This window comes from Aricia agestis, chromosome 4, assembly GCF_905147365.1.
Source record: "Aricia agestis chromosome 4, ilAriAges1.1, whole genome shotgun sequence".
Taxonomy (NCBI): domain Eukaryota; kingdom Metazoa; phylum Arthropoda; class Insecta; order Lepidoptera; family Lycaenidae; genus Aricia; species Aricia agestis.
The window spans coordinates 21,666,957-21,679,736 of record NC_056409.1 but is presented as its reverse complement, the minus strand read 5'-3'; the positions used below and the strand labels follow the sequence as shown (position 1 = coordinate 21,679,736).

The 12,780-nt window shown below is 37.8% G+C and overlaps 2 protein-coding genes across 9 annotated transcripts in view; both read right to left on the bottom strand.

Moving 5' to 3' along the window:
• The window catches only part of LOC121725855 (homeobox protein homothorax), a 252,442-nt gene that overhangs the window by 122,434 nt on the left and 117,228 nt on the right, over positions 1–12,780 (bottom strand). The window lies entirely within an intron of this gene.
• Positions 7,870–9,990, bottom strand: LOC121725856. 3 transcript variants are annotated; one of them, XR_006035449.1, is made up of 4 exons: positions 9,631–9,990; positions 9,164–9,378; positions 8,761–8,882; positions 7,870–8,242 (listed from the first exon to the last, which is right to left on the bottom strand). XR_006035449.1 is itself a non-coding variant. In XM_042112989.1 (3 exons), exons 1-3 carry the CDS (start codon positions 9,768–9,770, stop codon positions 8,064–8,066), a joined length of 441 nt encoding a protein of 146 aa, XP_041968923.1. In that variant the 5' UTR covers positions 9,771–9,990; the 3' UTR covers positions 7,870–8,063. The 3 variants fall into 3 exon arrangements, 2 of the variants coding, with proteins under 2 accessions (XP_041968923.1, XP_041968924.1); XM_042112989.1 differs by lacking the exon at positions 9,164–9,378; XM_042112990.1 differs by lacking the exon at positions 9,631–9,990 and having other exon boundaries at positions 9,164–9,472.

Here is a 12,780-nt window from a genome sequence, read left to right as displayed (position 1 = left end):
AAGAAAGCACTCGATTTCAATCAGCAAAAACGTTGTCTATGTTGATTTAACACGATACCGGAGCATCGAGTGAAATAATCGAAGCGGATCCGAGGAGCGCTAAATAAATAATTAAAAGAACTTTTTCCCCGTCTCGGGGCTCGAGTCTCGCTCGCCCGCGCCGGCTCCGAGGCGGTTGTTGGCCGTTTTAATCCTATTTACATTCCTCGCCGGGTACAACAGGCCGGTTACATCGTGAGCGGTTTGCTAAAGCTTTTTAATGAAAAAACGAGCAAAAGTGGTCATTCTCGGACCGGGAGATAAGGAAACGGCAGATCGCCTTTAATTAGATTAGATGGTAGTTTTATTTTATAGATATGACTTTTTAAAAAGATTTTATTGCATCGTTCTAGTTTACTGATTTGATGTTTCTCAGTTAATGCTGATGGCTCGATTCTTGGTTTCTCTTAAGTTGTAAAATTTTGTTGGATTTTTTATGATACTCATCATAGCTAGCAAGCCATGTTATTACCACAATCATAACATTAGTCACATTCATTATCATTTGCAGTAGTAGTCCACTGACTAGTGACTGTTGAAAAGACAAATTTTAAATCGCTTGATTCCTAAATCACGAGTAAGCCACTATAAGTGGGAAATGTCCTACATCCTAGATACAATCTTCACAGATGACAATCAAAGCGAGACATGATGCAACAGACTTGTTAGCAGTTACGACTAGCACAAAGTATATTATCCTAAATGATTTTTTAAACTATTTCATATCTATTCTATCTATTTCCGACACAAAAACCCATGAATCATTTTGTTTTTTGATAAAGAAATTACCGTGTCACATTCTTGTGAAATAATAATTACGTGTACGTAATCAGTAATTACTAACGCCCATCTATTCACGAGTGAGTAATTTCGCTGTTTGTATCGAGCAAACAACATCAGATTTACAGTTTACTAGTTGTTGCTATGTACTTTGTAGTAGTAAGTAGTCGTTTTGTCAAGACTCTCCTTGGTTTGGATGTACCACTAGGGACTGTAGTCGAAGCTAGTATGTTACCAGTTTTTTCTGATTCCCGTTGGGAAGTTGTAGCAACAGTTACAGTAATAATGGTCGTATTGTAATTGATATATTTGTTGTCGTTAGAGCCTGTTCGTGGCACCGGGCCGCCTGTGACGCGGCCGCGGCCATACTTGGAAATGTACGTATAATTCCACTTACTGCACCGCGCCGGCTCACATACCGCTACACATTTACGCACAGGGAAACTTTGGCTCCAGTTAAGTCCGATTATTGAAAAAGCCAATGATGAAACAATCGTCTACATAGATCATAAAGTGAAAAACGATCACGATGAGCATAATATATAATCGAACGAATCTTTCAAATGCAGATTTCGATAAAGACAGATTTCACATTCTAGTATATTGGGCAAAGGGTATGAATAACAACATTGAGAAAGTACATTTAGTACTGAAGGAGATTAATAAGGATACCAATTACGGGGAACATAGGAGAAATAGAAGAAATTGAAATATTGTAAAAAAGTTTGATCGTCATGTGAGCCGACCCTGGTCGTGTTGCGTGCTTCGCCTGCGAGTGGGAGTCGGTCTTAATAAGCGGCTTATATACAATAATAGCGACTCTCGACGGACGACTTTGGACCCTGTGTGTTGGTCGGTACGGGCCTGATCGGGAACCGCTGTACCCTGACCCCGGAGGTTGCTGACAACTCCAACGGTCTTCAGGTGGAATGTCTCGTAGCGGGAACTGAAACTTGGTGTACGTAGATGTCAGATATTCAATTATCAAATCCAAGGGTCGTGGGTACACCTGTTTGGACTCGCAGGTGCGTCCGACTCACCTGGGCCTGGCATTTTATTTTTAAATGGAATCTAATAATTGTTATGGTAATTTCACTGCCAGATCTCACTTTCAATAGTTATGTAAATAATAATTTACAAAGTATCGGTGCCGGTAGGGATAATTATTAGGGAGTAAGTGGTTTACTTTAGAGTACAGACCTTGCAGGAGCGATCATAAAGCTGTCATCGTTTATTCCACTTCTCATTTAATCAAGACCAGAATTAGCATAAGTGTTGAAGCAACTAACAAGGGTTTTTAGTGAGTGATAAGTCTCCAGTAACTCACCGTGAGTCGGGAGGACAATGTCAATTGGATAAATGGAAATGTAAATGAGAGCGAGCGACGGTAATTAAAAGTCGAGTGAACAGTAGTCGCGGCCATTAGGGCTATTTTGAATAGCGGTCGTACTATCAATCCGGCGAGGTACCGGACCCGCATGCGGCATGGCCGCGGAGGTGTCCAATAAATTATCGGGAGGCGACACCGCTAATGCAGCGAGCGACGCTGAATGATAGCGCCGCAGCGACGTGATATGTAAGTGACGGCTAAGTGCGATCGCTTGTACCGCTGATACGGCCTACGCGCGGCTCATGCGAGCCCGGTGCGGCTACACGACTCGTTCATTACTATCCTTATGGGATTCGAGTCCCGTGACGTATGGGGACTATTTTTGACGCGCCTTATGAAGCCCCGATAGCAGATGCGGGACGCGTCGTTATTGAGCCCCGGACTAAATAATCAACACGTGAGCCGACATAAATCTCGGAAAGAGTTTAAGTAAGTTCTTTGATCTGTCCCCCGCGTCGGAGTTTCCACTTGAATTTAGTTATATGTAGGATCCGAATTTTCTCGACTTCTTAAAACGTACTTACGAAAACAAAATATTGTGACACGCTAAGATGGATTTACGGTCGGGACGGAAATATCTGCTTCAGAACGTGGACCGTTTGTTTTGTAAAATAAAATATTATCTAAACACTGTGAATGTTTATTTTTAATAATTTAACTCTCAATTCTTTCATACCTTCAACGTTATACTGGAGGTGTGCGATAAAGCTAAAAAGGATAAAAGTTTGTAAGCTGCACGATCTACGATCACTTTTTGCGTTTTCTTTTACTTCCACATCCGAGTATCCATTTTTTACACGATCGCACGGAATCAGAAGATCCACATTATCCGTCTGTTCCGCCGTATCCGGGATATCTTTTATCATCAGCGGGCGATCCCGGAGCAAATCCCTCTATCCCGGGCTCGCCGGGAGCCGGTAATCCCGGTTAATAACGCTCGGTGTCCCGGCGCCGTTTCAACGTTTGATAATGGAGCATTTGATAGTTATAATTGTCGTACAATTTTGATGGTTGTAGGAAGGCGTTAATTTCGCTGATGGTGTTCTGTGTCGTTAGACCGGCCGTTACGTGTTGTGAACTTTGAATCGAACAATTCCAAATTATTATTAAACTCCTTTATGGTCAAAGTCGGCCCCACTAATTCACTCGTATTTGGGTACATTATAATTTTTACTGTTTTCAAGCAATTTCATCAAATGTGATTTGTGAAGCATTTTTATTGTCCTTATAAGTTATATCAAAATCACAGAGGACGAAGTAATTACATTTTTACTGATTCAAAAGCCACAAAACAGATAACAGGCATTTTCAGCGGTATTTGAGTAAATGTTCAACAAATAAATGCCATTTGTGCTCCATGGTCAGAGCTATTTTGATATTTTTGTACATTTTATTATAAAAACAAAATCCCGGATGAAAAATCGCAAATAGTTTTCCCATAGGTACCAGGGAATCAGAGATATAACGGATTCGGCGGCTAATGATTCCGCGAGGGCAACAAATCCTTCCTATATGGAGGGAAAATACCTCGAAAATACGAATGTAATTTTCCGCCCCTTATATGTGTAACGAAATAGAAAATACCGCGCAAGCCTCCGGCTGAAGGCTGCGCTAAATATATTGGTGTGTTTATTAAAAATAGCTCTTTGTTAGTTCGGGATCCCACGTCGACGGCGTATACTTTGGGACTTACTTTATTTGAGGTAGGCGATTCCTGTCGTTTACGTGTTATACTCCGAGGTATTAAATCAGCATGCTCATGGAAACTATGGTTCGTAAATAAAATTAATTAGGAGTCGCCCTTCACCACGTTATTACATTTAGCGAAGTGATTAAAAAATTAATGAGCTAACGCGCCGTTGTCATTTTAATCGTCAATTAATTTTACGTACGAATTAAAGTTTTAGGTTGATATAATTTAATTGGAAATGGCGATCGAATGGCAGGATATCACGAGCGTGGATTACTCGATGTTGGTTTTTATGGCTGCGAGTCTTTGATGTGGTCGCATCTGGGTGCGTTTCGTCTTAAGGGTGACCACACACGCGGGTTTACGTCTCGCGCCGGCTCAGACAAACAAACACACAGTTCTCGGCAATGATGTACTAAACGTTTTGTATCAAAGGCGCCACCACGGTTCCCAGTAGACGTAAAAGCGAAATTAAGTAACCAACGAAATGTTTATGGGGAGTTTGTGGGACATACTACTAAAACCGAGCTTGTGGAACACCACGATCTAACACTGTTATTAGACATTTCGACAGTAGTATAATTTTTTGTAAACCATGTTGTACTAGTCAATTCACCTGGAATTTGCAAGAAATCGCTTAGTCCATTTTAGACTATTGTTATGTTTCCCCAAATATTATAATCTTCCAGATTCGTCTGAGCCCTTGAGGTTGCGTAGACCACGCCTATTACATAATTATTTTCTCACAGTTTAGTGTAAATATCTTACGTAATTATAAGTGCACAAATCGTAGGTGTCAAAACAAAAGAAGGAAATGAGCATATTTTCAATCGTTACAACTTTAGACAACTTTCGATTTTCTATCATCACAATAAAACTTTCCAAATCTACTGAAGATTGAATGTAACGGGTGTGGGTGTTATTTTTAACGTTTCCTATTATTGAGCGCACGAGAAAGACAAAGGCGTTCTGAGAACCCGCTCTTTGATATCGCTACAATAACAAACAGAGTATGTTTCCGACGTAGAGACGTTACAGCAGAGGTGAGGTGTCATCCTCGTCAGCCCCGTTATATCTACAGCCTACGTATCTTTAGGTGGAGAAGCTGCTACGAAAGAAATGGGCAACACGTTTTGAGTTACGACTACGACCAGTACTGGGTTGTCTAAATCGACGTTCTATCTTTTACGTAGTATCAAACGCTCCGAGCTAATCAAACTGTTAGTAATCCTCGGCTCCGCTGTCCCACAAACGCTTCGTGGCAGAATAAGTGCGGCCAATAAAGTTTTATTATTCCATTTAATTTTATTGTTCGTTTGATTCCTCCGTACTCAGTATGAGCATGTCGTAGATCGTTTCAATTAACTAAAAACATAAAAGAAAAGATTCGGGAATATCTAAATAGCTCAATTCGAAGGAGCTCAGTAATTATTATTACAACATCTCGGGCGTACATTATCTGGAGATTAGCTCAGGAGGCCTAAAAAGGCCACATTTGGCAATTCTTATTACAGTCTTACTAGGAATTGAATCATAAACCACAAAATGGCCGCATAAGCGACAATTCATATTTTGATTCGGATACAATTCTTTTTCGGCAATTCATCCATTTGACACTTTTCTATGAGAGTTCCTAAAATGGCCCCTAAATATGAATTCTTTTAGTCTCAATCATGTGTCAATTAGCAGATTCATAAAAAGTTACTGCAGTGGCACATCTCGTAATTCGTATTTTGTTCTTTTTAATTAATAAAAATAGTTATGGCTGATTTAGGCTTATATGAAAACTTTTTGGAGCATGCCCGTATTACGGAGAGTCTTTTATATCGTAGGCAAAGCGCCATATTTAGGGAAATGGATATAGCTTTCGAAATACCGGAGCCTGAGTTTGTGGGATTATTTCGCCTCAACAAGAGCTTGTGTCGTGACCTCATACAAGAATTGGAACCTCATATGCCTGGAGCCCGTAGTGGGATTAGTACTTCCTCAAAGTTAAGTAAATAATTATTTATTAACTGAATATTATGAAGTACCTACTCATAGTTTCCAATAAGATTGTTGTAACTGTACCTACCTGCCTACACTCAATTAATAATCTGCTTTATTACTTTTAGGTATTAAGTACATTAAGTTTTTACGCATCTGGATCTTACCAGAGAACTATAGGTGCTAGTGCACATCACAAGATGCACCAAGTGAGTGTATCCAACTGCGTGAGGGCTGTGACACAAGCCCTTAACAATGAGCATTTTCGGAGGAAATATATTCATTTCCCACACTCACGTGAAGAACGAAATATAATAAAAAATGGGTAGGTACTTATGTATAATGTGTAATTGATGCATTTGGGGTTTGATAGTCCATAATAAATACTTACTTAATTAATAATTTTTTCCAGATTTTATCAAAAGTTTCGTATTCCCGGAGTGATAGGATGCATAGATGGTACACATATAGCCATTGTAAGACCTTCTCAAAATGAAGAAAGGTTTTTCAATCGCAAGAGGTACCATTCATTGAATACTCAAATTGTAAGTATAGGTATTCATAATATAACTAAGTTATTAAGTTCGTTGAAATTGTAGGTAAAAATAAGTAGGTACCTATACCTACCTTGGGTATAGGTCACTACTTATTTTTAAAAGAGATACTTAGTATAAATTTTACATTCCCCTTTTTATTTATTCTCTTTCTGTACAGTCATATTTTTCAGATATGTGATTCTGAGTTAAATATACTCAGTGTGGATGCTAGCCATGGTGGGGCAACACATGACTCATTTATTTGGAATCACCATCCATTAAAATCACATCTAGAGAATCTACATCAAGTCCAAAATGATACTTTATGGTTCTTAGGTCAGTATAAATTATTATATTTAAGTATGCTATATACAATCTACATATTTACTTACATAGTAATATATTATGTTCTTATTAATTTCTTATAGGTGATTCAGGTTATGCCCTACGCCCTACCATGATGACACCAATTCTAAACACAGAGCCTGATTCTCCACAAAGGTATTACACTGATCTACATTGTCGAGCTCGCAATACTGTGGAGAGGTGCATCGGGCTACTTAAATCTCGCTGGCGCTGTCTTTTGGTGGATCGCAAGTTGCATTACCATCCTACAACAGCTGGATTAATTGTGAATGCTTGTGTAGTTTTACACAATATTTGTAATGCAGCTAGAATGCCTGTCACACCACTAACACCACAGGAGGAAGAAAATGAAATCAACATGCAAGTATGAAACTATTTTTTATGATAGTATATTTCAAAACTTAATACATATTTTATGAAATAAAAAACATACAATATGTAAATGTTTTTAGATAAGTCCAGAAACACCAGCGAGATTGCCAGCGAGGAGAGATCACTTAGCTGCCGGAGAATCAGTGCGGAATACCCTTGTGGAGAGACTTTGGTCAGAGCGATAATATAATCTATAATGGCTTTTACTCAACTAATTAGGGATGGATCTTGTTGTTCACATAATATTAAATATTTTTTAAATTTTATCACCCTGTTATATTTCACTTGTACATGTAAGGATAAAATTTAAAAATTTGTTTTTTTTTTTTAATTTTTGATTTAAATAATGTTATCTTTTGTGTAATGACTTTATTATTTAATTTTAGTATTTTGTTAATATGCCCTGTAAAATTTTGAATTATTTTGCACGCCACTTACAAGGCAGAATGTTGGATCCATGTATGTACCAATATTGTAAGACCTTTATATTATAACACATTTATGCAATAAATTATTCTATAGAAAGTTGTGTGCAGGTTTTTTTTAAATAAAAATGTGAATTTGCTGAGTGAAATTGTTTTTATTTTTAATGGTTGATAATAATATTCAAAGTACTTACTATAACACAAGGAATCATAAAAGAGACTTACTTACTAATTAGTAATGACATAAAAATATTTAAATACAACTATGAAAACAAATACACGTCTACAAGTTAAAATTTTGTAATTATGATGTTCTAAAAGAAAAAAGTAAGTAAAGTAATGTCCATATTTTTAATCCCAAGATATCAAATATAAAGTATAACATTTCAATTTTAAAATCGTTATGAAAATATAATGGTTAAGTACTAATTATCAAGGAAACAGAAACCTGCCGATATCATATTTTATCATTAGACCTTTTATGCAGGTCTAAGAGAAACTATGTATTGAAAGTATTGCTCAGCTATATTAGCTAAACGTCCTAAATTAAGTCCTATATTTTGAAGACCTTCAGCACTAGCAGCATCTGCTGCAGCACGCTGCATCTCAACTTGGGAGAGTATTCTCCGTGCCTCATCTAAAGGAGCTAGTGGCCGAGCTGAAACAAAAGAGTTTAGATTAATAATATACTGAAAAATATCCTTAGCAACACATAAGAAGAGCAAAGTATTGTTTATCATGGCTATAAAGTTATCAATTTGTTCTTCTTTTTAGGGTTCCATACCCAAAGGGTAAAAACGGGACCCTATTACTAAGACTTCAATGTCTGTCTGTCTGTCTCCCCAGGCTGTATCGCAAGAACGGTAATAGCTAGAGAGTTGAGTTTTACAAAGTTCTTAATAGTATTAGAATTTTAATAATTAATAATAAAATTAAAATAAAATAAATATTTAAAGGGGGCTCCCATACAAAAATACAATTTATTTGCCCACTTTTGCTCTTAAATGGTACGGAACCCTTCGTACGCGAGCCCGACTCGCACTTGGCCATTTTTTCAACTAAACAATAAATTTTATTTTTTATCGGTTGTACAGCTAATGAATCTCTCTTTGCATAACACTAATAAATGAATATCTCTTTTGCACTATATACCTACAATCAAAAGGTAAAACTTACTGCGAACCCTTTTTTGCCTTCTTTGTCTAGGCAATAATGGCCTGTTGTCATTATTAGGTATCTCCAAAGGTAGTACTAGAAGTTCCTCTTCAATTTCCACTGGAACTGCTTCCTCCGATGTTCTAAAACATTAAAATGTTACATTTAATAGAAATAATAACTACTAGATGACGTCCGCAACTCCATTGCGCCAAAACTCGTTTATCGCGCGGGAACCGTACATTTTTCGGGATAAAAACTATCCTATGTCCTTCCTCAGGACTCTGTGTTTATATCAGCAACTATCTTTTTCAGTTTACTTTTATAGTTGCTAACATACTGTGAATAAAAGAAATATAATAATTTTTCAATAAAATTACAATAGATAACATAAAAAATAACAATTTTAATCTAAAGTACTTACAACAGACCATTCCTTCGGAGATTTAGTTGTACCAGAACCTTCTGCATTCAACGAGTTAGCCACCTCTTGCCACAAGCGGAATGACTCAGCTCTTCCATGCGCACTGTTGTTGTATCCACGTGCTCTAGCTAGATTAGGGTGTTGCTCAAGGAAATCTATTAAAATATTCCACTGACCCTCAGACACTCTGCTAGGCAGACGTTTCTCCATTGTACCTAAAAGAAGTGTTAGGAATTAAATCAAACTTGAACAATTACTCTTCTTATCAAATGTAATAAAATCAAACAATTGAATTACGTATATCAAAATGTTAGCAATTCATTACAAATAATTTTCTTCTTTTTTTCAATATAACTAAGTACATATAAATTAATTATAATATTGATTATTAATCTACCACATGTAGTAATATAATTGTACAAGTAAATGTATATTTCCTATTTATGAATTAAGATAAGTGTACTTACTCAGTAATTCCAAAAACTTTATGCAAGTTCAAAAATTTCGAGACTTTACGTCTTGCGATGCAAAGAGCCACTGATTTGAAGAACAACACAATCCTAACAAAACGAGAGCAGTAAAAAACTTTGCTAAAATCGAATTCCATCGTAAAACTTAATTTTTTTCGTCTTGGTGAGTTTCCATAAACTTCCCACAACGCAGCTTGTGTGAGCCACCAAATTAACCGAGATTTATTGCTCAAAACTCAAGTGTTTCGCCCTAATGCAGTTTTAACATTGGTGGTTGAAGTGTTCGTAGATTTTTTTCACAAAAAATTCTAGTTCTCAACACCAATGACCAACGTAAACAAATAAAATTGCATTTTTATGGTTGACATTTGACAATTAGAAGATTATGACACTTAAGACGTTTATTTCTTGCCAGTCGTATAAAACGAAACTTTTTCTGATATTTTTTACTTTAAACTCGAGTTTTTTACCGTACATTTGATCGCTTTCATCGATTTTTAACAAGAAATATTATTACTTTATATGACAAAACATTTTTGACTCACAATTTTAATACAAATACAGATAATCGGTAAGGTCGCTTAAAATCGATTAAATTATTTTTATGTGGCAACATACGCCAGAAATATGAATCTACGGATGAATTGAATTGGAGCAGTATTGATAGAGAATGCGTCCATTTTACGAAATTTTAGAGGAACTGCTAAGAATTCGGTAATTGAATTCTTTTTAGCAGTATTGCGTAATGTGGCCTTTTTAGGCCCGCAGACCTGATAACGCCTATTTATGTACCATAAAACGTGTACCTCGCTCCCGTATCTACGCACTGCGAGTTAATTCCTAACGTGGCGCTGATAACGAATAATTAAGAGTTATAAAAGATGAAAGAGGCGCAAACACTTGATAAAACTCATAAATGTGATAATGTAAATTCGGAAGTCTCTATTAGTTCAGTCGGCCGAACACCAAGGAGCGAGTGCGATAATCGCTTCTCGGCGTTCGTGAGGTCTGCACCGTACGAAGTGATAAAATACCCGCGTCCTCTTTGTTAATATTACGTACACGACAAGTAGATTTTGTCGAAGGTTGCGACGATTACCGATCGAGCTCTACCTGTTCCTCGCTAACAAACGTCGAAACTTGACGCGTTGACATTTGATTCAATCGTAAAGGGCACGGTTGAAGGTGGCACCGGCTGATCATAAATAGTGAAATGAACATCTGTCAATCGTAATGAACGGCGTGACCACTTAAGGCGTCCGGGAGATTTAGAGGCTGGAAGATCTTACGATCCCGTAGATCATAAAAGCGACTTCTGGTACATAATTTCTAGTACCGGGATCTTATAAGTCAGCAGCTGCTAATAAAGACGCTCGCATCGCATGTCCGCGCGGTAAAACGCTGGGCGGTGCGGCTCCGCCCCGGCGGCTTTTAGCGGCGCGAACTCGGACTTAACTGCCTTCACAATTTTACGACTCCGTATATTGTTGCGTTCGAAATTAGTTTTGTAGACAATCGCGTGTCGGTTACTGGGAACCCTCGGTGCGAGTGCGGACCGACGTTCAGGTGGTCTATTCAGGTGGCAACGTTACGGCTTCAGCGGAATAGAGTTGTAAACGTTTAACCGTTATTTCTCTGCACTTTCTGCCGTTTTCGCAGACACTCGTTTTATTGTAAGGGCTTCTGTTTGGCTGACTAGTTTTAGATCGAGGCTACACAAGAATCATAAGTTGCGATCAATAAACGAGTAAGTTTGCCCTATTCTAGGTTTGCCAAAATCATACACATTAGTCTGTTTCGGTGTTGCGTGCATTGTCGAGCGAACCTCTCGACCCCAAACATTTATCTTAAATACCTTCGTGCTCACGTGGTCCGAGACAAATCGCCTGCAGATCGGAGTTAATACAAGAATAATGAAACAATTACGATCGCTGACGTTTGCGTGCGCTTGCGTATTTTCCGTTTGGGGTGCAGCGAAAAAATTCGACCCCAAACGAAAAATAATTTTGATAGACACTTCGCGTGCGATAACCAATTAGTCGATAATTGGTATTTGGCGCATTACTGGAGACAGGCGGAGTTCACACCCCATTGTTTTCATTCGTTCATCTCATTATAATGTAGTTTTCGTACCCATTCGCCGATAATGAGTCTATGCTTCCGTTTTAAATTATTAGTTGCGGGGCTTTCGTGTCTCACTCTGGGCGAAACAATTTTATCGTTTTCACACTTTTGTGCATTTAAACTCGCTGAACTTCCTGCCCTAATTTAGTTTATGGTACCCGAGTACTTGTAACTTTTAGTTAAAGTTACACTTTATTTCTTTTTATTTACAGTTTTGTAACGCTCAACTGAATTATAAACTGCGCAATCGCTTTGTTTATATGTATCTGCAAAATGAGAGGAGGTAGCTCGTTCCACGTGACGTTTTCGATCACATGCTGCCTCCAGTATGCGCTAATGTAAATATTGTTCACGGCGCGTCGACACGTCCAAACATTTTAACCTGGTCGTGTTTGAGCTGGGTGGATGGAGTTTTATCAGGCTGTGAGCAAATGTTGTCGAGTCTGATCTCAGAAGCAACATCCGCTCTATCTTATCTACGGTCAGTGTTTGTTGAGATACCGAGATACGCGTTATTGTCGATAGGTAAGGCGCACACTCGAATCCTCCTATCTCGTCTACTCTACCTTCTCATGTCTCTTCTTCTCTGTCACTATCGACTTTGTCCTGATAATAATTATTTAACGTGATGTCCATTACATATTTTTGTTTTCTTCTAACATTTGGTTACCTCTAAGTAATAATGACAATTTTTTTTCGAGTAACTGCATAGTTATTATAATGCTACTGTTATATTATAATACCAGTAGAAATTTAAGCTTATGCCTTGCCTTATTTTCTGTGGTGTTACAAGAAATTAAACCGTAAACCATTGGCGGAAGATCTGAAATTGTCTGACGGGATATCATCTGACATTGTACTAAATATACTCGATAGATCAAGTTACTCAATATTGGTTATAGATAGCCCTGGCGCCATAGACGGTGCCTCGGACAAGTCGGCAACTGTCTCCATCACTATCAGCCCAGTTACTGAGTCAATGTCGAAGTCACTAGTTCAGTTGGACGGTCAATGATGAAGTAC